The sequence below is a fragment of the Ambystoma mexicanum genome, chromosome 12 (assembly GCF_040938575.1).
Source record: "Ambystoma mexicanum isolate Mex_15411 chromosome 12, UKY_AmexF1_1, whole genome shotgun sequence".
NCBI lineage: Eukaryota > Metazoa > Chordata > Amphibia > Caudata > Ambystomatidae > Ambystoma > Ambystoma mexicanum.
This window is the reverse complement of record NC_090936.1, coordinates 478,844,188-478,870,030: the sequence shown is the minus strand read 5'-3', so window position 1 is coordinate 478,870,030 and position 25,843 is coordinate 478,844,188. Positions and strand designations below refer to the sequence as shown.

General features: G+C 44.0%; 1 protein-coding gene across 6 annotated transcripts in view; it reads right to left on the bottom strand.

Moving 5' to 3' along the window:
* DGKI (diacylglycerol kinase iota) overlaps nucleotides 1–25,843 on the bottom strand; it is a 1,316,934-nt gene that overhangs the window by 477,263 nt on the left and 813,828 nt on the right. For all 6 annotated transcript variants that reach the window (XM_069628758.1, XM_069628759.1, XM_069628760.1 and 3 more), the window contains exons 10-12: nucleotides 19,258–19,353; nucleotides 15,864–15,946; nucleotides 2,383–2,443 (exon numbers count right to left, since the gene is read on the bottom strand). In XM_069628758.1, coding sequence (XP_069484859.1) covers nucleotides 2,383–2,443; nucleotides 15,864–15,946; nucleotides 19,258–19,353 — 240 coding nt within the window. The remainder of the gene's footprint in view (nucleotides 1–2,382; nucleotides 2,444–15,863; nucleotides 15,947–19,257; nucleotides 19,354–25,843) is intronic.

Sequence of the window (25,843 nt, the reverse complement as noted above, 5' to 3'; positions counted from 1 at the left end):
AGGGATGATAAAGAAAAGGCACAGTACATGCCTGGCAAGAAGGACATTAATGAAGGGTGCAGTATTGATGGGTACACGAGGAGACAAAGGGGAGATGCCGTAAAGAGGCAAAACCAAGAGAGACGGAACTGTTGCAAATTGTGAAGGAGGTAAATGAATATGGTGTGTTGAGGACTAGAGTCAGAAACCCAAGACATGGAGGCAAAGTAGTCACATTAACCAACCTCCTGGTGGATGTTTTGCTGCTTATCATTGTATCAACCAGACCTAACTTCAACCGCTAATCCAGGCTAACATGCAAGTTCTTGAGTGTACTGGGACTAAAGAATGAAAGGCAGAAGACCAGAAGCTACAGAACGAAAGGCCAAGAAAGAAGTGTTGGAACATAAAACCCTCCAAGACTGTGAGTGACTCAGAACTGAGGAAGGGAACCCCAAACTGAACATTACACAAACCAGACTTTGTGGGCCCCAGAGCCTTTATGGTTGAAATACCCAACACTGGTTTGATAAGGAATGCATGGATACTGGTTGAAGTCATGTGAAGGGCGAGGAGTGGAACCAAAATTACAATTAAGTAATCATAATTCACGAATAAAAAAGAAAATTCTAGCTCTAGAAAGAAAAAGATGGGAGGAATTTAAGGCTGTATGTTCCTGTAAGGATACAAATGTATTTTGGCAAATTGTAACAAAAGGAGAAGCCAATTACATCACAGCCATGGAATCCCATATAACAGAAGAAAGTTTGAGATTTAATTTTGAAAAACTGTATAGCAAACCATTTTGCTATTACTCCCTAAAGGTTGATGATGAGACCATTCCTCTTCCCCCTTTCAGAATAAGATCGAGGAGGTACTAATAACTGTACAATCACAGGCGGTCAATACAATTCCTGAATTGGATTTTAGACCTCCAGACTTTTATAAACAAGAACTGTTAATCTGGGCCCCATTTCTGTGTAAACAATTGAATGAAATAGACGTCAGAGGTCGCGCGTCAACAGATGGAGAAGCACTCAGATCTTACCGATCTTCAAGATGGTGGATCGGAATGAACCTTCGAAATATCTCGGGAGGATAGCTCAGGGGCAACATGCTCGCCTTAGAAGCAAGACAACATGGAGCACCACAGGTTCGATCCACGGGCCCGCGCTTAGAAACCTCTGGGTATTAAGCACGTTATAAATAACCTATCATATCATATCATATAGGCCAATCTCATCGATTGATTCAGCTGTGAAGATCTATGGCAAGGTTCTATAAAAAGTCTTGAAGTCATGGGTCATCCAAAATAAAATGATATTAGATCTACAAGCAAGCTTTAAGCAAGATGCCAGTATGATCAGTCAAGCATTACGAATGTATGTATTTAATATGAAATATGTAGGTCTCCTTAAACAACCTGTGTATGTAATGCTGATAGATCTTCAAACAGCATTTAATGCAGTGCTGAGGAAACACTTATGATAAAGCCTCACGGGATAAGGGGTTACTCTAAATATATTCAGGGCAGTGGGCAATTCATACACAGATACCTTAGTCTATGTTAGGTACAGGGCTGGAAGAGAATGATCATGGTCATTCTCTGTATTGAGAGGAGTGGGACAGTAGTGTGTACTTCCACGGTGGTTGTTTTTTAATGTATAAATAAGGTACTAGAAGGCTTGCATAGGCACTCAATAGATGTTCCAAAATTAGAAAATGAGTTGATTAACATCTGTCATTTTGGGGACAACGTAGTATTAATAAGTACGACTCCTATTGAACTGCTAGTAAGGAAAGGAAGAGGATAATAAAGCAAGCAATGGCAGTAGGAACTGCCGATGAGCTCAAGAAGCACATGGGAAACGCCAGAAGGAAATGCTGATCAGATGAAGAATAGGATATAAAAAGGGGTAACTCAGGAGTTGAAACTATTGACAGTGGGAAGTAGAAGAACTGATGGAGGACTTAGAGAAAGCAGAAATTCCATATCAGACTGAGACGATGTTATGCTGTGGCACATTAAGACTTTGATATACTACAGAAGAAGTGGAAAACAAAACAAATCAACGAGAGAAGGAATTGCCAGAGATGGCTGGCGAAGATGGAGAAAAGGAAAACAAGCAAAGCAGGAAGTGCTCATTAGAGTTTGAGAAAGAGGTAACCAGAAACATGAAGGTGAGAACAATATTTTGGGAGAGTTGAAAGGGTTGAAAATTCATGAAAAATAACATTTTATGACAAACCTATAAGTCCACTCACACACATACAAGAACTGCTCACAGGGCACATGATGGAGAATTGTATTCCTTAATTTCTTAAAATAGTTTCATTCTAGGACCACTAAATACTGAAGTCATTCTATATGTGTACCCAAGTTGTGCCCCCCAGAAGACTCACCGTCCCGTCGCCCCCACAGGCCAGTATTCTGAGGTTTGGCACTTTTCTGTACAGCTCAAGCCTTATACAAAAAGAAAAGCAAGACAAATGTCATACAATGAATGCAGGAAAAATCATTAAGGATCAAAAACATTGCAAGACCAACATACATTTCCATATCCTATCTCCAAAACCATAATGTGAGGGCACAAAAGAGAGAGCGGAGAGAAGGAAAGAGCAAGATAAAGAGCACAATAGAGATATAAAGAGCATTTGAGAGTGAGAGAGCGATAGAGCAAGAGATGAAGGGAGATAGAGATAACGAGTAGAGATGGAGCAGAGCAATATGGAGAGCTGAAAGGCGAGAAATAAAGAGAGATGAATTAAGAGGTAGAAAGCAGAATGAAGACAGAGAAAGTGTGAGAGAGAGAGAGAGAGAGAGAGAGAGAGAGAGAGAGAGAGAAGGAGAAAGAGACAGACAGACAGAGAGAGAATTGCATGCAGGGGAGTACAGTAAGAGCAGCTGTACACTTAGGCTCCAAACATGTATCTGTTCTGTAATATGACCATGCAAAGATGCAAAGTTCCATGATGCAGAAAGACATGACTTTCCGTTAACCTGGCAGAGCAAGACTTTCAGGACACAGAGTATTGAAGTGTAGCACATCCTGCTCTGGTCTGCAGATGGCGGCATATGAGGCAGATTGCTAAAGTGGTGGTAAACCATTTTACTAACACTTTTATCAATCCACTTTTATCGTTCTGCCTCACAAGGAACGTGACGCCCCTTACTTTTAATATCCATTTTTGTCAAAGTTGTGAATGCCGCCTATTGCAACTCTTTTCAGATAGCTTTTGCAATGGATCCCTATGGGACATGGCTGCTTTTAGCAGGTGCTAAAAATAGGCAGAATCCATGGGACTCCATCCCATTTACACCTGCGTGAAAATCTCATGGAGGCGTAAAAGTGTGTGCCCTTTGAAGTCGGAGGAGGAATCCATGGAGGAAATGTTAATTTCATTTCTTGCTCTTTCTCGGACTGAAATAGCAGCAAAATGCACTGGAGTGTAAAAGTAAGGCGTAAATGTGCAACACTTTCATTTTACACCCTACCTTTTGTACTCCAGGGATTGCAAAACAGTTAGAAAAGATAGGAGAAACGGAGAGCACCATAGAGTAGGTGGGGGAAGAGGAGAGATGAAGAGGGGCTGGAGGTTGGGGGGGGAGAGGCACTAGGAGAGGACACAAGGATGGGTGCAAGCAGACGAGACAGAGAGGGACAAGACAATAGTAGACAATTTACCAAGAAGACAAGAGCTCAGACAACAGTAGAGCAGTTTACTAAGAGGAACAATTTACTAAGAAGACAGGAACTAAAAAACAAAAGACAAAGTAGTTGGCAAGTCAAAACCTGGGGAAGGAAGAATGCAGCAGAACAAAGAGCAGTACAATGTAAGACAGGGCAGTAAGTGAGGCGAAACACAGAACCACTCCAAGAGCAGAGAAGTCAACGAATGATGACCTAGAGGAGGGAGAATACAACCGGACACCAAAAGGCAGTATAATGCAAACAGGGCAGTCAGTGCGGTAAACAACAAAGCAATGTACAAGAGCAGAGAAGTCGACAAGTGATAGCCTAAAGGAGGAAAAAATACAGCAGAACACGGAACAGTAGGATAATCAAATGAACAGGGCAGCCAGTGAGGAAAAACAGAAGGGGGCGAGAAGATAGAGGGGAACACGCAGTCCGGGAGAGGCGAGGGACAAGCGGTCGGGGAGTAGCGAGGAAGTTGCGAGCAATACGTGATCAGGAAGTAGCAAGGGACACACGATGGGTGCGGGAGGAAGAAGGGGGTGCGTGGCAGATGTGCAGAACACGATGTCTGTGAATAGTGAAGAAGTTGAGAGGAACACGCTGTCAGGGAGAGCTAGGAAGTAGCGAGGAACATGCGATCGGGGAGTTGCGAAGAACCAAGCGATCAGGGTTGCGCTGCTGCAATATATAGAGGTTAGTGGGATAAGGGATTAAAATGGGTCTTTTTGGGGTGGCTTTGAAAGGCTGGAAAAGGGTGGGATTGGGGGGGGACCCCAAAATGAACAAAACACAAAACAATGTGGTGTTTTTCGATGTTTTGTCTGCTTTGTTATGTACCACTATGTTTTTGTGGTCGGTAAGATCACATATAACCATTTTTTTTTTTTTTTTATTTTACTTAGCATTTGTAAGGCGCTTTTCATGTTGGTGTAAAAGTAATGGAATCAACTCTTTTAGAACCTACTGAAAGCATGCAGATTCTGCAGGAATCTATTGCAAATAATGAAGTGTGAGTGCTAAGTGTTTGGTGCAGACACTGAATCAGGAGACTCACGTCTCCACTTTCAGTGATCATAGTGCAAATTCATTTGTAACTTTTTTTGAAGTATACACCTGGCCCTTTAAGGAAGAGGAGGAACTTCATTACAAAAACGTGAACCTGTGCGAAGCGCTGGCACAAAGTTTGAGTGCTAAGTGTTTGGTGCGGACACTGAATCAGGAGGCTCACGTCTACACTTCCAGTGAACATAGTGCAAATTCATGTGTTACTTTTTTTGAAGTATATACCTGGCCCTTTAAGGAAGAGGAGGAAGGGGCAATTCATTACAAAAACGTGAACCCTCGTAGAGATCTTGTGCGAAGTGTGAGTGCTAAGTGTTTGGTGTTTGGGGAGGGGTGACAGGGCTGATCTAGCCCCCCCCTCTCTCCACATGCAGTACTGAAGGAAAAACTGCACCCCACGTCCTGATCTACACGACATTGCAGTGAGATTAAAAATCTGAGTGTGTTCCCGGCATATACTTTGAGATTCTCCAGTTTCTTCCTTTATTGTTCACCCCTACCCCTTTACTTTCTTTGCCTTCTTATTCCTGTGAATTGTACGGCTCTTGGTCTAACACAGTGGAAGAGAGCCAACAGTGTGCGCAAGGTGGGGTGCCTTGCCGAGGTTAGACTAGCTACTATTTGCCTTCTTGGACAAAAACTGCCTCAAAGAAAAATATGCCCTGTTTCTCATTTACTTTTTGGAGCACGTCTAAACTACGATGCCTGGCAAATTACGCTCAAGAGCAAGTAGTTACAACTAGAGGAAAAACGCTCCTTATTAAAAAGAGACAGTGTCTACTGCCACACGCTCAAAAGCTTGTAAGGTGACCCCTCATGCTACTAGCTCCTGACCCCTCATGCTACTAGCTCCCCGCGTAGGAACTGGGTTACTAAGGAGAAGGGTGCTGGCTCTATCAAATGCTTTTTCCAAGTTGAAACTGTGACTGCACAAATGGCACCCCCCCAACAGAATGCCTGGATACCCCCCAGCTACCACCCTCTCTGCCTAATAACAGTGGAAATATCACAGATGTATCTTTTGCTGCAATTGACAATAATAATTTGCTGTTGGCTTTATGCTAGTCACTGCGTGATACTATAGGAATAGAAAAATTACCAGAAATTGCCAAGTCTGGAAACACAAGAACAACCACTCTTGAAATAATGCCCACAGAAACCTAAAACTCTCTGCATATTTCCCTGCCACAACCAGTGGATGCCCAAAAACTGTCAATTACTCCCAATCTGCTTCCCGCAGTAGAAGATTTGCATACCACAAGCCCAGGGCAGGACACAGCATCGTCTCCCAACAAAAATACACGCTCAATTGGCAGTAATTACGTTTTCCATGAAAGTTTTACTTCGTTTGAGTGGCAGAATTTTGTTGTGAGAGTGGGTCCAGTAAAATATATAAGTGAGGACCAAGAGCTGGATGCCTTGGCCGAGGCAGCGGAACTACAGGCTAACAACTCCCAATGATCACAGGGAAATTAGTTGCCTCCTTCAGGCATTGCCTGATGATGCTAGACTCGTCTATATCGAAAATGAAGAAGAGGTTACTAATGTCTCTAGAATTTACTTACCTAGGAGACAGCGTAAACAATCAAAATGACGTGCAAAAATATCCAACACTGGACCAAAAACCCAACCATTAATGGGGGGGAAGCACAACCCAGCATCATGGGAAATCCATCAAATAAACGGAAAAACAGTAAAGAAAACAAAAAGAAAAAGAAAAATGAGGAGGAAAAAGGAGTGCTCGCAAGCAGGCTAATTTCAGACCAGAAAAGCAATGCAAGAACCGATGAAATGCCCCCAAATGATGCAAAGGACCCAATGTCGGATTATGCAGTTGATCCTGCACAAATTTCTTTTGGAAACCATCTAAATCCTGTACAAACAATGGAAACACCAATTGCAAGATCCAGAGCAAATTGATGACACAGTGTAGGACCTCTGATAGTCAATCTTGTTGACAGTGATGATCCCTCACTGACTAGCAAGCGGTTATCTCATGGAAAAGGGGTTGCAAGCTTGCATATAAACAGACCGGAATTCTTGACATTGACTCATGTGATCTGCCCTCTCAGCATCCTAGACACTAACTATGCGCCCAGATGCCCCTGGGCAAGGTGCGCAATACAAATAAATAAATACAAATACAAATAAATACTAAGGAATTGCTTTCTTTCAACCTATCGAAAATACAGTTCACCAAAGCAGAATTTATTACACAACTATTGAAACTTATAATTTGATTAGGAGCCCATAAAAGTAGGTTCTTAGAGTTGGGTTATGAGATAGACGCAGTCTTGACACCATTACCGGTCAAAAATAATGTAAACTCAGAAGTGGGAAACCTCTGGGAAAAATTGCTAACCGGTGGTAAGGAGGGAGTGAACAAACGTTGCTCTAGTTCCCAGCAAGACAATATAATGGGGATATTAAGTTGGCTGTACTGAACAATACAAACAATCATGCACTCAATCATTGAATTTTGACTATTTGTACATTGAACACACAGGGTTTCAATCACATTTTGTCTACTGAGGGATCATTGGATTTGTTGTTGCAGTGTGATATTTTTATGCTGCAGGAGTGTTGGCTGCTGAACGAATTACATATTGATGGATACCAGATGTTCAAAGTACTGGCTTGTAAAGGGCCAAATGGGAGACCTTTTGGAGGTCTTATAATTAGGGTCCAAAACACCATTGTGGCTTCTAGAATAGCCCTCTCCAATGAAAACCCCAATGTTCTTGCAGTTGAAGCATGCCTACAAGGTGACTTAGAAACACATTTCCTTATAAATATTTACGACCCTCCCGGCTTCTCATGCACAGACAGTATTATTGAAAGTGTTTTGGAAATTATCTGCCCCTTAAACTCAGAAAGGGTCTCTGAAACAATAATAATTGGGGTGACTTTAATGCACGTTGTTGCTGCAAGAATGAAAATCCTGAAATCGATTATGCGAGTGGCCTCTCCACTATGGAGAAGCCTTCGAAGAACGAGAAGGGGAATGTATGGTTAGACACACTCGCTGAATGGCACTGTATTCTGGCCAATGGGCGAGTCACTGGGGACAGACCGGGGAAATCTACATGGAAAAAAGGTTCCCTAATATCCACAACAGATTATTTTGTCTGCAATGAGGTAGCTATTCTGCAAGTCAGGAGGCCAGCAGTAGAAGAGAATACTTACAAGGATCATGCTATGATGACACTCACTATAGCTGGTCACGCCTCTTTAGCTGATACCATGGTTGGTGATGTCGATGTGAATGATGGTGGAAACAGAATCAGATGGTCAGAGAAAAACCTTTTTAAAAACAAATACATTTGTTACTACTCACCAAGATAACCCAATCCAACAATTCCTTGGTCTGACGGCGGATGCAATTGGAGCCTGGATCAAGGAAACCTTGTCTTGGTTGACGGTGCAGAAAGTAAATTACGCAATGTTGAATAAACTAGGAAGAAAGGCTCATTTCGATAAAGCTATTCAAGACTCAAAAAGAGCCATGAGAAGAGAGCTCAGAGCCATTAAGAAGTCAGATCTCCATCCCCAGGGTATTTACCAGACCTGCCGTCTTATAAAAAATAGATATCGACAATGTGGTAAGTGCTGGAAACATTGCCATAGAAATGCACACTGGCAGTACTTGCTTAAAGCATGGTCCACAAAAGACACGAAAAAGATGTGGAACCTGCTGACTAAGTTTAACACCATTAAAGTTACAAATTGTATTAGTGAGCAGGGTCGAATTTATTGGTCAGAATTTTTCAGTCAGGCATGTCAGTGGTGGTGTACCTTTTTCCACCAGGAGATGTTTTATATTAAACTATGACCTGGCTGATATTGATACGAAAATGTGCAAACTCAAGGATGCCAGGGCACCAGAACCAAATGGCCTTGCTCATGCCCTATTAAAAAGATCCCCCAAGTTCTGGGCTAAGATGATGTTCATTCTTTTCAATAAAGTCTATGAAGAAAGGAGAGTGCCCACTCTTGAAGAAACTCAATCTTGGTGCCCATCTATAAGAAAGGTAAAAGGACATCCCCCAAGAACTTTAGACTCCTAGCTATGCTGGATGTCACAGGGAAAATCTTCACTTCTTTGATGATGGCCTAATGAAATGGGTAAAGGCTGCTGACCTGCTAGATGACTTTCAGATGGGTTTCGGGCCAAGCTCTGGGACAGGCCATTGCCATTGGCTCATTGACACTCTTTCCCAGGGAGGAGAGAATTAAGGGTAGACCTTACTTGCATAGGGCCATGATAGATTTCCGGTGAGAATTTAATATAGTTGACCAGAGCCGATTGTGGAATACGTTTGAGGCTTACAGCTGCCCGGTTGAACTTTTTTATGCTTTACAAGACTTACATGAAGAGACTGTTGTGCAGGTTAGGGTGGACAGTAGGGGGGCAGTGGTGCTACCCATTGGTACTAAGAAGGGAGTTAAACAGGGTTGTGCACTGGCCCCCCTGCTCTTCAACCTATAGTTAGCAGATTTGCCCGTGTATTTGGGCCGAGTTTCGAATCACCCTCCTAGCATCTCTGGTGTTAGGTCCAAATGCTTACTACTTTCAGACGACCTCGTACTGTGTGACCACTCCTTTTCTGGCCTGAATTCATTAATAGCACTGTGTAAGTACGTAGAAGCAAATGGCATGAAGGTACATTTTGAGAAAACGAAATAGGTGCACTTTGCTTCTAAAAAGACAGTGGTCCCTAAAATGATATTGAAAGGCCAACATATAGAACCAGTAGACCACTGCAAATACCTAGGCCTGCACCTAAGTACCAGCTGTGACTATTCGATATTAATTGCAGAGAAAAAACGCAAGGCCATTGCTTTGACCCAGGTAATCACAAGATGTATTGGGGAAAGATCAGGTGGTATAATGACATTATACAGACGGAGCTTCAGTGGAGGCATTGTGTACAGAGAATCTGTCTTGGTTGAATGAACTGCAGCGGAAATTTTGGAGGTCTGTCCTTGGAGTTGGCCCCACTGTACCTGTTGAAATGATAAGGCTAGAGCTGGGTTTGACATCCTTAACAACACAAGTCTTAAAAAGAAGGAGTCTACTATATCTAAAAGCTAGACTGTCTCCCATTTGCCCATTACTGAACCTGCTAGTTATTGAAAGTAGTAGACATAGTAACAACAAATTTACCAACGTGGTGAACGACGCCTTCATTCAAAATGGTAGAATCGAAGTCAAATTGGGATTCAGATTATTACTCTCCGAAGGATAGGTTTGTGGCAAAACTGAGAGGTGGGACTGGCGCTCCCGTTATAATCATTTGAGCACACTAAAAAGGTTATCACGAAGCGATGCCTTATTTAGCTCACAAATTCAAAGAACCCCAAGGCTATTTGAAATGATGCCCCTCTCCAGTGCTGCGTATATACTTCTTGCTCCTGTGAATAAATAAACCACCAGTGCTCACCACTGCGGGACTGGAACTCGCCATCCCGAGAGAGGCGAGGATATGATGGGTATGTTGCAGATTGAGCAAACTCGAGTCTGCCCGCTATGTATTGAATGACTGACAAAGGTTTGGCCCCTTTTACATAACACTTCTTGGCCCCTTTGTGGCAAATTATGATGACATTCAAAGCAATAGATTTTGGTCATATTATCTAAATACGAACAGTAAATCGGTAGACATTGCACTATATCATGTTTGGAAGGGAGTGTCGGCCAGTGCCAAACTAGACAGGCCAGACAAATCAGGTACTCAGTGAACTGTGATGAGTCTAAACTGGTCCAATGAACTCTAGCTTAAATTTATTCATGAATTGTAATGAATTTTGATATTAATATTTATTTATTTGTATGTTTACTTGTTTACTTCTATTATGCGATTTGATTTTTTATATGAATGTGTGATAGTTGTTCTGAATTTAAATTGTTAGTGAAGATTGAAATTCTTATTTTGTCATGTTTTCTCACATTGTGTGGACATTCGTTCAACTGTACACACTAATAATAACAAAATGATTTACAAAATTGTAAATACCACCCGCAATCATTACTTGTGGGGGGCATTTACACTTTTTCCAAAAAGTAGTGCAAACAATGTGTTAACCTAAATCTGCCAGTGTTTTTGCAAAACGTATAGAAAACATAAAAAATACACTGAGAGGAACCTAATGAACAACAGTGCAAGTACAGTCGGTCTCCGATGAGCAATTCACTATTTATTTCAAAATGAGACCCTATATCTTTCCAGTCGACCATCTAAGCTACTGGAGTTAATTCCGAAGAACGAGTCTCGTCAAAAATGGAAAAGGTAAGTAAGATTGTCTGATCTGAGTAACTTTTGGTTGGCCAGTTGCTCAGTAAATGAAGTGCTCTGCATTTTACTTCCTGTTAAGATGGAATTCCTAATACTGCGGATTCTAGGGCCAGTATTTCAGGCCCCTCAAATGTTTTCTTCGTTTTCGATGTATTTTTTTTATCACTGATTTCTTATTGCTGGCCAGCGCAACTTCTCATAAACTCCCCCTGCCATTACAACCCGGTTTAACTTTACTTAAGGTACATTGCATTAGGTCCTCCTAAAGAACATGTTCAAAGGGGAGCCTCTCAAATACCCCATGTTTGCCCTACACTGAAAACATCACATTAAATTGGTTTTATGCAGTAGGTTTATGGCAGCTATACTTTATTTGTGGTTTCAGCAGTGGTGCAAGCCATTGTACCGCATTGGTAGCCCAATGTTCCTTTTTTCATAGCCATTGGGGCACCAATACATTTTTTATTTCTGCTCTCAGCCATTTTGTATTTTAGGGCCCCCTTTCTTTATGGCAACCATGAGGTGGTCTTAAAATAGCCAGTCTGACATACAGCCTCTTTGTGCCCCCCACATAGCAGCCTCCATATTGGTTTAAATTGGTAACTGCCAGTATATGTTCCTGGGCTCTCTATGACACTCCCTGTGGTAGTGTTCCAGGCTGAGTGATAGTCCTACTGATCAACTGAGTAGGTTTGGTCATCCGACCCTTTGCTTCTAGCCCCCTCTAGTGATTAGTGGGCTTGCCTTGGGACAATAATTTTCTGTAGTGGTAATTTAGGCCACACCTGATCCCTCCTTCCCTCTCTCACTGTTTTATTCTGCTACTTGGAAGAATTCGGCCAGGAGGATCGCTCAGGGGCAACACATTTATCTTGGAAGCAAGACAATACATAGCAACACAAGTTCGAATCCCGGTCTCACGCTAAGAATCTGGTCTCCGGTATTAAGCGCATTATAAAATAACAATTATAATAATTATAGTAATCAGGTCTGTCAACCTATCGAAGGATTGTTTCCTGCTGACTCAGGCCCTTTTTGCTGTTTGTCATTGTTACCTGGCCATCCTGGTTGGGTACTGTAGTTCGGGCATATCCCATTTTGGGTGTTCCGCATCTGAAGGAGCTTTCTGAATTCTGCTATTGCCTCCCCACTGTGGATTTTACCTGCTTTGCTAGGCTGTGTGGTTCCTGTGTCCCCACTGTTCCTTTATGTTGGGTGACTATGTGAGATAGTGAGCCCTCAATTATTCAGTGGCGTGAGAAGAGTCCTTTTTAGACATTTACAGTTTTTATAGCGTACTATGGATTTGTTATTCTCCACATTATGGTCTAAGTACTTATTTGACTTGATAGAGCTATATATGTGTATCATATTAAATGTATATATTTTTCAGCATATTGGTGTAGTATATTTTCTACGGATAAATGTGTGCCCTAATTGTACCTTTGTGTCAGCCTGATACCCCTTATCTTTAAGAGAGATTTGTCTTCCCTTCCTCGGCAGGTACTTGGTTGTGGATCCCTCAACAGAGGGTTGTAGAAAAACACCCTTAACAGTTACACAAAACATCCGCTAAACACATCCGCGAAACACACAGCTCAGAATAACGCAGCATCCTTAACGAATGAAATGTCTGGGCAGCAGATGAATCCCAAAGGTGTATCTAACTGTCCAACATGTACCTAATTCTGCTTTCAGCTCATATATGCAAATGTATTTTCTGTTGAGACAAGACTTCTTTTTTCATCGATCTGGCACTGTCCATTGCGCACAGAGAGGAACGTAACACAGAATCCTTTAAAACACCATTATCAATCATCTGAAATTCACCACATTAGCAGGCAATGGGAAACGTTGCCAAGACCGTGGGCCTCATTCCGAGTATGGTGGTAGTCATGGCGCTATTTGTGCCATGACTACCCCCCATACCGGTACCAACTCTGACTTGGTTCAATGCGGACTTACCGGTGTAGTCCGACCTTTGCAGGACCGGTAAGTCCCCATTGAAAAATCCATTCCCCATTCCCATTTGAGCCCCCATAGGGCTCAATGGGAATGGGGAAGTAGCTAATAACGGTACCGCAATTTGCGGTACCGTTCTTAGCTCTGAAGTCCCTTAATGGGTCCCGTGCATAACGCCTGGTCAGACCAGGCGTTAATGGAGGGACCCGCTAAGGGACCTCGTAGTAGGGCAGTAAGGGATTACCGGCACCGGTCTCCTTAATGGTGCCCGGTATCCCTTACCGCCCTACTCGGAATGAGGCCCCGTGAGTACTAACCTCAATTAATTAAGGCAGCAAGAGACTAAGGAGCTGATTTTGGAGCCCCTGCAGTGTAAATGGAGGAGCAGAAGACACTGGGCCTCATTATGTTGTATCCGGTCTGGCAAACTCCGAGTTGTGCTTGCGGGTGCCTTTTATTCCACCAGGTCTGACCTGACACAATGAAAGGCACCCGCGAGCACAGCATTTCGGATGCACAGGCACCGTTGATAACGGTGCTTGTGCATCCTGCTTCCCCATTCCCATTGAGCCTTATTGGGCTCAAATGGGAATGGCAAAGAATTTTTCTGGCGCCCACGAATGGGCAAATACCGGGTCCGGCAAGGCTGTAATGACCCGGTAATTGCCCATTTATGGGCGCTGGAAAAATGCAACTCTGGCAGCAGCCGTGCCTGTTTTACAGGCACGGCTGCCGCGAGGGTTGTAATGAGGCCCACTGGGCCTCATTACAAGGTTGGTGCTAGTCATGGGGCTATTAGCGCCATGACTAGCACCAATAACGGGACTGTGTCCGCCCTCGTTCAATGGGGACTTACCGGTCCAGTCCGACCTTGGCGGGACCGGTAAATCCTCATTGTAAAAGCCATTCCCCATTCCCATTTGAGACCCCGTAGGGCTCAATGAGAAGGCGTCAATAACGGTACAGCAAATTACGGTACCGTTATTGACCCCGGTATCCCTTTGCGGGTCCCGTCCATAACGCCTGGTAAAACCAGGAGTTAAGGGAGGGACCCGCAAAGGGACCTCGGAATATGGCGCAAAGGGATTACTGGCACCGGTGTCCCTTTGCGCCCTGGTCGTAATGACCACCACTGTCTTGTCTTAACACCTCCACTCACGCTCCAGAGACTTTCCACTGTTTTTGAAGGCAGAGGGCAGGGGTGTAATGGGAGTTATGGTTCTGCCTCCCGTTTGCCCCCCGCCCTTGCCTTCAAAAACAAATTGGTTTTACGCCAGCATGAGATTACGATGGTAGTGTAAAGCCAATGAATTCCTAGGGAAACCGACTGCTTTTTGCACCAGCAACAAGCAGGCAGTTTCCATACGAAATCATTGTAAACGTTTACTTTATTTGCACTGTGGAGTGTAAATAGAAAAGAGGCTCCCACGGCCATCTCTTTACACTTCTCATTTGCACTCCATAGTGCAAATGATGATACATTGCCTGGGTAAACGCTCCCCTCCAGGCAATTTACCATTTTAACAAAATGAGCTCCAAAGAGGCCTCCAACAAACATTCAGGGGTCTTAGCTCATTCCAAAAATAAGACTAGGAAGGTATTATATATAAGCTGTCTTATATAGCGAATATTGGCACCTCAAATATTATTGTGAGACTGGACAATCTTCCTGAAAAAGTGTATTTGTTTTTGATAAGACTAATAGATTAATTTTCTTGTAGGTTCCACTGAATAAATAAGCACTTGTTACATCTGGATTATTGCATATTGCAGAAACATCTGGTGTTCCTCCTTAATACAAGTAAGAGCAGGAAACCAACCACAAAAAGTGTTAATTGAGTCCAGCTATATCCCTTTATACATTTGATATTTCACTTAATTGTGTGCCAAATGTGTACACCGGGAATATTCAATCCATCATATTCAAATGATATCCCCCTGGATGGGGCCTCCTCTCCATGGGTTCAGGCAAACAACCACACTGGCAAGGCACATGGGCCGGTGGCTGAACTTGCAGTACTCGTAGATTGGTTGAAACAAGGCAGAGGCATTGAAAAGTAAACAGATCAATGGGATATGTGTACTGATCAACTGGATTTGGCCATGTGGGCTAACAAGTAGGGAATTGATTGGAAGAGTTGGTTTCCTGGGTTGTCCAACTCCAGGCCTCAAGGGCCAGAATCCTGATGGGTATTTAGGATATCCCTCATTAATATTCATGAGAAGAAATGTGCATACTTTTAGAATCATTTTATGTAAATGTATCTCTTGAATATTAATGAGGGGTATCCTGAAAATCCTACATGTTTCCGGCCATTGAGCCCTGGAGTTAGACAACCCTGGTTTAGAAGATTGGTTGATTCCAAGCTAGTGTAACTGTCAATATTGTATGAATACATTGGTTGATCAATGATTTGTTAGACAGGGCGCAATGTTTGCACATCCCCTCTCATCACCGGCGAGGAGCAAGGCACCCAATGACAAGTACCATGCAAAGAGCTCACTCTCTGCAGATCCATAAAGTGCTAGTAAGACTCTGCTCTCCCCTCCTTAAACTGCACAGTGTGTCAGATTAGTCAAATCTTCAAGTTTAAAAACATCTTTCTTTGAATTCCTAGTTGTTACCTGAAGTGGAGGGGAACTGACAAGGTCTGTCTTCACACAAATTTCAATCCAAGAAAAATATGTTTCCATCACCCAAATGTATAGAAAAAAGATTATAATGGTGGGGGTGAGGTTATCTCTAATCTAAATATGTCCTCTAAACGTAAACAGTGCCCTTGGGAACCCTCACTTCAGTTAGTAAAAAGCTGCATATCTTTACACAAGCACTGTACAGGAAGGGGTCATCTGATATCCTACTTACGCTTCTCGTGGTCCTTCCTGAGAGAGATCAAAGACTTGGCGTGGGTTCAGGAACCACATGAACATCTGTAGAACTTTTGTACCCTGTGGAAACGGCATGGAGCATAGGGAGAGAGGCGTTAGTGCATCCAATTTTAGCAAGATAGCCAAACATTTGCATGAAATCTTATTGTCGTGGCCAGGTTTGGTGAGCACATTTCCAAGTGCGACAGGCCATGTTAGATGCCACTCTCACAACTGCTGGCTGGGCACCAGTGTCAGTATGTCAGCAAGGCACTTGTGCTGGGTGACAGACATAAGGTTCTGCGGGTTGAGTCATTTTCATTACACCCCCTGCCCCAGGAACAGACCTGGACCTGATTCTCTGAACTTCCTGAGTTCATTAATGTTCCTTCTATCTCATTCTCCCTCTCCTAGCCACCCTTGGGCATAGCATTCTGTGCTACATTTCCTTCCTGACCCTGGCCAAGCTCGCTCTACTTTATATTGATGGTAGGTCCCTATCTTCGATAGAACCCATCCATATTGGTTGGGATGAGTTGCTGCATGCATAAATTGGTGCTAACAAATTATTTGTTTCCAAATTTTACCTCTTGCAAAGTCGCTGTACATGCTGACCTCTTTAAGAAATGTTACGTACACGCTCACATTTATTATTTCTCCCATTCCTATGACCTGTTATTAAAAAAAACAGCATACACTGTTGCACTCAAAGCAGAAGCTTTCTCTGTTCCCTATTAAAGATAAGCATGCAGGCATACGCCAGTTTAGATTGTTTCTGCAAGCTGTGACCTCTAGTTGAATGAAGGGACCATTAAAGGCAATTTTCCTTGATTTTCATCTCCTGAGACACTGCTATCTGCTTTGTTTCTAAACTGTTCCTTTTTGTAAGTCTCAATAGCCTGACTTTTTCATCTTTATAAACCTCTGAGGCCTTTGTGTCTTTGTTCTTCTTTTCACAGTTATCTTTGTCACGCATAGAGGTCGCACTTACCCTCTGGGGCCTGGCGCTTGTACCCACGTTAGTGGTCCTCTTTCCGATCCCGTTACGTGACTGTTTTATGGTCTTCCGGGTAGGCGAAACAGCTAGCCAATCGTGGTGGCTGCTCCGTTGCACGTCACATTGTGCACTCTATGCCTCTGGGACGTTGGCCTACACTCCGGTGACATTGCCATAGAAACCAAAGGCAACAACACAGAGCTCCATAAAAGTCTGGCACGCCTGGCATATGGCGAGTTCTTAATGTTCAGTTCAGGTCACTCCTTGGTGTTCCTGGCTGTGCCTTCAACCCGTTTCTGCCTCCCCTTCCTGCCTTGTGTTTTTCTTTACTGGCAGTTCTGATTTTATACTCCTGCCTTGTTTTCCCTGAGACTTGCTCCTTCCTTTTTTCGTTCTCCTTCCCTGCTGGGTTCCTTCCGCTGCTGCATGGCCTCCTGCTACCTTATTGTCCTTTTGATTCTTGTATCTGGCTCTGGCCCCATTTGCCTCCTGTGTATTCTTTCTTGGCACCATTGAATACACGCCAGAGTCTTTTTACCTCTGGTTCAGTGTTCGCACTGTCATCATACCACAGACATACAGGAAGGCGAGTCTGTGGTGTGTGGAGCCAGTGTCCAGTCACTCTGGAGTATCAACATCTCAGGGTGGCAGGAGGCTGGTTTCTCCTGCGGCACAGTCATCTTTTCAAAATCTGGCTCTATGACGCATCAGTTCAACGGTCAAGAGCCTCTGCACCCGACGACCAAGTGATCTGGTATTTGACAGGATTGACAATGTTTCATTATGGTGCTCTGTGCTCTAGGCTCTCGCTAAGAGAACTATGTGTTGCCTGGATCCAGAATAAGGTTCTCTGTGAGCTCTGTAAACCAAAGGGATAGGTTCAGAGTGGGCTACTGACTCAAGGAAAAGCAGCAGCATTCACAATCTGATCTTAATAATAATAATAATAATAATAATTTAGCATTTATATAGCGCTACAAAGCCTCAGGTATCTGAGTGTTGCTTATTATTACCCACGGTGTGTGGTGCTCATTTATCGACCTCGGAAGGATGAAAGGCTGAGTTTGGCCCTGCCGGGATTCGAACCTGCGGTAGCAGGCTCTGCCCAGATGTCAAAGCTCTACTTGCTGTGCTATCGGACCGGCTATCTTAGAAAATCCTACTGCTTCTTTAAATACCTAGAATTCTCAATTTTCACTTGGTACATAAAATCCCTTTTGGGGATTAGATAAAATCATGATTACAGTCAGGGATTACCTCACATCTTGAAGACAGCCATTCTGTAAGAAAGCTGAATGACACCCCTTCCTTGAAATATCTTGAAACTTGATACACAGTCTTTGGGGAAGAGTGGTTATATATTAAGAGATGCTTTTGGCCTCTCTGACCAACATGGAGGTCCTGACACAACCCTCACTAAATACTACTCACCCTTTGAAACGTTGTGACTTAGAGCACACAAGTCACAACTCTTTATAGCAATAGTTACTCTGCTGCAGAAAGCGCCATAGCATGTGGCAAATCTGGTGTCTGTAACCAAGACAGCTGGCATAGAATAACCACAACTCAGCAGCACAACTGGACAAAAAATACTTTGTTGAGGCCTACTAGAACCTTTGTTTAACAGAAGGCCATCATTGCAGTACTGCAACACTCACAGTCTCCCAAACCCCATGAAAAGGCTATTAATCTACTGTATGGCAAACACTAAGGGAATCGTTTATCACCTATCACAGATTTCAATTGGAAGTCCCAATACCTTCTACAGTAGGTCAGTCCTTTATGCCCCTTATACATACACTCAGTTGTAAATCTCTCTTTCCGCTGCACACTGAAAGACACAGCTTGATCCCAACAGAGATACTTAGAAATCCCCCATGCCACAGAACATTAAAAGGCTGTGTTCCCCCCAGCCTTTATATATACACCTTCATGAACCCAACTCGGCAATGCAACAGTAGTCACACATTTTCCTGAATCCTACTGATGCTCAATCTTGGACATCCCCCCACCCTGCTGTACATCACAATTCACATTCTGCCCTGACCCCCATAGCCAGAGACCATCTCAGAACCTGTCCCCCCATGTGCCTGCGCATTGCGTGCCTCAATTCTCTGAATCCCCCATATAATGGTAATCTTTATGAACACTCCACAAACATCTCACTCTAATGAACATTAGGAGTGATGATAACCCCTGGCCCACATGAAGGCAGCTCTTTAGAACGCTCCCCCTTCACTGTACAATGGGGGAAGGAATTCTCCCTAGAACACTCATTTTGAGCTTTCCAAACCCCACTGTACTAGGCAGGAGGAATGACAGCACTCCCCATCCCCCCCACACCCCTGTTACTGCAAAGGTTCTCGCCAGAGAACCCACCCTCCCTGTATCTTACCTGGTTACCTCCACTCTTTGGATTTACAAAGACAAGCAGTGGCTTCATGAGGGGGGAAGAAATAGGTTTCAGTGCAAAGGGCCGGCCTTTACTTTCCTGTTAGAGAGAAATAGCATGATCAATCCTGGAGGGAAGGAATGAGATTAGTAAGTGCATGCCCCTCGCCCCGCCAACCATCTGACCAGTGAAAGTCCAGTCCTTCCATCTGACCAGTGAAAGTCCAGTCCTTTAAACACATATAGCATAAACCGGACAAAAGTGATACATTGTATGTAGGGGTCTCAGTAACGTGCATGTGACTTTCAGAACAAGCTGGGGTGGATTTGGAAACTCGGGAGAGGGGAAATCTGATGAGATCTCCACGTTAGTGGCCATGTGTGCCTGCTCTCTCTGTTTATAGCAGTATTGTGATCCAAGAACTACAAAGAGACAAGAACAAGAGGCCCTGATGATACTCTTCCGGGGCATGTTCAGCCTATACACAATATAAAGCATGTTTTCATTTTATCTCAAGAGAGGAGACCATGTCAATGGCACAGCACGGAACATGCCGTATTGCCCCGTCTCAGAAAGAAACTGTTTTTACAATGAACACACAAATCAAGCGTGCCTGTTTCAAGCTGGTGAAATAGAGAACATGAATTGTTGTGTTTGCTGCAGGGCTGAAGCAATGATTTGTGCTGCTACTAGTAAAGCGCTATTTTGCCAATGTGCCTCCCACATTCCTTGTATTGGGGAAATTAGGACCAGAGAGACTCTTTGCTGGTTCCCGTAGAAATTCTCCTAGAAGCACATTACTGTTACAAATGTCTTCTCTCAATGGGAGAATCCTGGTGGCATAAACAACAATACCAGCCAAACGGCAATACTGCATAACTTGACAAACAAACAACGATAAACTAGCCATTGTTCCATTATTCTTTGAGTTTACTTGATGGTTGAGATGTCTCACTGCAGACATCATTGTTAAACACTCCACCATACATCAAGTGACAGAATCATCTTAACTGGGTTATTTCAGCTGTAATCCATTCCATGTTGGTTATGAGGGCTCAGTGACACACCTGGAAATATCCAAATAGCAATACGCACATTGGCTCTGCATACAAAGAGGCCACTGCATGCACTTCACCCTGGCATCCAGTCCCATCATCTTCATTCTCACTGCCAATCCACTCCATCATTTCCACTCCGCTCCTACTGGAACTCATTTCAGTATATGCACTCACACAGCACTCCACTCCCCTCATCCTCAATCCACTCATGCTGGTAATCCACTCCACTCAAACTGGTGCTCCACTACCATTACCACCACACCACCCACACTGGCAACCGGATTCCAACAACTCCACTCACCTAACACTGGTGGCCCACTCCTACCATCTACCCTCCGCTAACACTGGTATTGATATTGATATTGATATTGATATTTTATTTCTATCGCGCTCATACACAAGTGTTTCAGAGCGCAAAATGATAGTCCAATCCTATCATCTTTCACTCTCAACAGTGCTGATTTCCTCTCTAGCTCGCTCTTGTACCACCTATGACACTCGCCCAGCTTTCCTTGCTTCATCTCGGCTTGATATCATTGCCCCTTTTGTGACTACGTTCGTCAAGGTATCCTTTTCTGATTTATTTTCCCTCCTATTCTAAAGTGTGTTTCTATTACTTTTGAAAAAACCTTCTATTTGGCCCCACTGTTTTGAAGAGTTACTGCCCATAACAGACCTACCATGGCTTGCTAAAATCCTAGAAAAATCGGTGGCTGCCCTGCTTCAGTCACATGTGCAACAGCTTGGCCCGGTACCAAATGTACCTTGGCTGTGGTTTAGGATGTGTGACGAACCCCAGGATGTCCTCACTGCTTCCATAGGGGGACCCTCTTTCCATCAGGCTTGGGAGGTGAGTTAGTCTCCCTAGGGGTGGTACTCAGCAGGAGGATCTCATGGGGAGGGAAACCCCCTATGAGACCAGTGATGACTATTGTGGGAGAACACGGAATCTGCCTAACACCGACAACTATCTTACACCCCCCACTCTCTTCAGCCCTACCCTCCCATCCCATGTACTTCTGTTTAACCAATGAAGTAGAGGAAACTGAGACGAGGAAGAATAGGGAGGAGTTGAAAGATATACTGCTAACAACCACTGAGACAAGGAAGTAGTGCAGACACATAGAGAGCACTAAAGTGAACTACAGTGAACAGTCTAGTGGTTGCCAGCATCCTATTGGTCCAACCTCAGTAGAAATAGAAGAGGGAAACCAGGAAGTAGTGTCAAGCCCTCCGTCGAGGAGCAAGGAAAAGGAATTCTGGGCTGTAACAGAAGGGCCTATGGACCAGTATGCCTCCCAAAGAGAGGTGGAACCCTTGAACGCGAGCAGGGTGCAGAGAACTGAGTGAAGCTGGATACTCCCTCACTTGTGTAACCAAGGGTCAGATGCTCCAGAGAGGAACCGCAAGAGGGGCCAAGGCTCACAGAGGAGGCCGGCAAGAGCAGACTCAAGGATGTAAGCGCTGAAGGGACTGTCTCCACCGGAACCACTAAACAAACCAAGAGGCTGGCTGTGGAAAGTGCAAGCAGTGCAGCCCAACAGGAACACGTGATCCAGCAAAGAGGGAGGCGCTGAAGTGGGTCTGATGCTGCTGAGCTACTTTGGCAAGGCGACAAGAGCGCCAGAGTGCTGGCTAAAAGGAAAGAAGACAGGGAACCCCATGACCAACCGGCGGGCTGTAGCCAAGACCCTGGAGGTAATTGAGGGGATGAGCCTGTGGTTTGAGGTCCCGAGAGGGTGAAAGAAACCCTGAAAAGCATAACAAATTAAAAGTGTAGGGAAGAATACAGCCCCTATGTGATCCTAAAGGACAGTTTACCAAGATATGGTAACAAGGGAAAAAGGGACTGGGACCCTTCTGAGAGGACATACCAAGTGATAAGTAGGCATAATGTTCTTCATGGCAATACCTGGAGGGAAGGTGACTCAGGACAGTCACATAAGAGAAATCATAAAGAGAACCTTGAGAGCAATATATCTGAAGCCAGTACTTGGCAGGGCAGTAAACCAAGTCTGTATGTGACATCAGGCGACCATAAAAAAACGGTGAGAACAATACAAAGGAACACAGGGTTTAGCAGATGAGTGGCCCAAGTCTGTGCTTGAAACTAGGAGCCCTGATTAAGAAGGAAACTAGGTCTACTAATCAGGGTCAGGGACCCACCACAGTTTGGAGGAGTATCCAAGCCCCTCTTCTTCATCGCAGTACCTGGTAGGAGGAAACCAGGATTGCCAACCACGGCCAGGGACCCATTACAACTTGAGGAGCATGCAAGACATTCTTGTCTCTTATCTTAATTAATGACACTTATATAGTGCATTATACACTTGAGGGCATCATGGCGCTGCAATGACTGCCAGGAGATCAGCCGAAGAGGGGTCAATTATATAAACGAGACTTCAGAAGACGAGGAAAAGAAAGATGATCTTTGGTGGCATGTAGCATCAAAGGAAGAGCCTTTCACTGCTTAGCTGCCACCACGGAGAAGGCACGACCACCCACTCATGTGAGCCGGACCTGAGGAACTTGGATAACAAGGGAGGTCTGAGACCGCATAGGGAGATTAGGCAAATGTGGGTGAAATTTAAGCTGCAAATATTCCGGCCCAAAGCCGTAGAAAGCCTGATGTACTATACACATGGCCTTAAACTGAACTCTGAGCAACAGGAAGTCAGTTCAGAGATCTCAGAACCGGGGAGATGTGGTTTGTGAAAAGGGGTATGGGTTACCAGCCTAGCATTTTGTAGGACTTACAATTGGTTCATTAAATAGAGTGCCTGAGTGAAATGAATAGAGGTACAGTAGTCGATTGTGCTACTGCAGAAGCACAAAGCCTAGAAGGGAGAAAGGGCAACACTTTCCACAGATCTCTGAGCTTATGATACCCTAATTTACACACTGATGCAATTTGTGCCTCAAGAGACAAGGAGGAACAGAGCCTAACACTTGAATCCCTGACAGATGCCACAGGATTGGTGGACAAACCCAGTGAAGAAGGCCAGAAAGAAGGTGTCTAGAGAGAAAAATCAGATGGGGGACCCACCACCAAAACCTCTGACTTGTCCCCGTTCAGCTTCAGGAAGTTGTCACTCATCCACTGACCCACGGCCTCCAGGCACCCGCACAGCTGAGAGGCTGGACCAGAAGAAGACAGGTCCAGCAGAAAGGCTATCTGGGTGTCCTCAGCATGCCAGTAGCACCGGACGTCATGGGAGTGGATGAGCTCAACCATTGGCTGGATGTATATTTTGAATAAATTGGGGGACAAGGTAGACCCCTGAGGAACACCACATGATAGTGGAAGAGAAGAAAAAGAAAAAGGTGGAAGTGACATCAATTGGGCCCAGTCCAACAAAAAATACCTGAACCAGCACAGCATCTGACCGGCAATGCCTGCCCCGGCCAAGCAGTCAAGCGGGATGGAGTGGTCAATGTTATCGAAGGCCACTGATAGAGCTAATATTATCAGTACCCCCACTCCACCCTAATCAGAGAGACATACTATGTCATCTATGACTGACACCAGCATGCTCTCTTTGCCACAGACGGGGCGGTATCACAATTGAAAAGGGTAAAAAAAACTGGGAAGATTTGGTGAGATCAAGGATTGAAGTAGTTTAGTGAAAAAAGGCAATAGAGAGATAGGACAAAAATTAGACAGAACAGTAGAATCCAGTGAGGGTTTCTTTAAAAGAGGGTTCACCAATGCATGCTTAAGACCAGAAGGAATTGTACCCATTTGGCAAGAATGGTTCACTGCCTGAGCCACCCACATCGTAATAATAGGCATAACATCTTTACAGATGGCCAGCGGGATAGACTTAAGAGGCGATGCAGATTTAAGTCTAATGGTAGCCAGCATTATATCCTCTGGAGAAAACGATGGAAACAATGACTATAAAACTGACGGCACAGATATAGGGAGGGTGGGGCATATTTGCCAGTCATTGGGTTGGATAAAGGGATTTGCTTGTGAATTCACATAATCTTGGTCCTGAAAAAGGTGGATAGAGAATCGCATAGGGAAAAGAGGGGACACGAATGACCTGGAGCAACTCTTTCAGTTGATTCACAGCTAGTTCCACTCTATTCAAGTAGAAGCTCATTTTTGCTATATTAATAGCATTGTGATACGCCAAAGTAGCTGAGCGCAGCAATGTGCGATCATGAAAGAGATACAAAGTCCTCCTCTTCAGCTCTGCCTGTCTCTGTTTTAACCTTAATGTTTTTAAGTCTTGATTGAACCAAGGTTGCGACTGACGGATATGCTGTTTGCAAAATCAAAGATGATCTGCAACTGAAGAGAACAGGAGAGCAAGAGAGGATAAATCCACAGCCTTTTGTTCTTTGCAGCCCATAGGAATCTCCCCAGCCACCTGAGCTGTAGGGACCAGATGCTAGTTCAGTTTTAAAATTGTAGGTTGTTTGAGCTGAGAAGTCGACTCCATGTCTACCTCAATTGTAAATAGGATCAAAAAGTGATCAGATCATTCCAGTTCCTGTGTTGGATAGACCGTCAACAGTCTAGGAGAGGATAAGATCGAATCCTACGTGTTTCCCTTATAATGGGTACGGCCAACAACATTCTTGTTTGTCGCAGTACTTGGTGAGAGGAAGCCAATTTTGCCAACCAGGTTCTGGGGCCGACCACAATTTGGAGCCTAGGAAGGGAGACATGCTCCACCACTTAAGGAACGGAAAAACCCAAAACAGTCTTTTTGTCCAGGGGAAGAGAGTCATTCCTCTGGGCTCGGGGGACCTCCTTTTTATTTAGTTTAACTTAGAGTGTCAGGGACAGAGCTGGTATTCTCACATTGGACATTGAGGCTTTTGCTTTCGACATCCTTTGCTTTCGGCATCCTGACAGTGACATTCGTTATTTTGGAAGAATCAGGGAAACCCCTTTTAGAGTTAGGGTGAGATAGGCTTTTCTTTTCATTTTCGCAATATAATAAATTATGCCAACCACTATGACCCCTACGTGTCAGAGTCTTCCTTCTGCACCCTTACAGAGGATATTCTTTCCAATGCAGACAAGTAACATCTAGATCTACTGGTCATGATTGATTTGCCAGCATATTTCGATACAGAGGACCATTGTATTTTAATCTCTCGCCTTAGCCAGGTAGCCAATGTCTCAGACAAATCAGTCCCCTGGATCCACTCATTTTTACTTAATCCAACCTAATGAGTCACCTTGGCCCATTTCTCCTCTAGACCTTCCACTGTTCCATGCGTTCTCTCTTCTCTCCAATTATTTTCAACGTTTATATCCACCCTCTGTTTCTTTTGCTTAAAACCTGGGGTTTTCAATATCTTTCTTATGCTGATGACACCCAAACTTAAGTAAACATGGGTTCCGCTTCAGAAGACCTTTCCCCTTTGATGAATGGCCTTTCTTGTATTATAGGCTCGATGCTAAGAGAAAGACCATTTCCCAACCTTAAAAAAATGGACATTATGTTTCTAGGCCCTATGCATCCTCTCAATAATCCTTCAAATTGACCTTCTCGTGATTTCTGGAACTC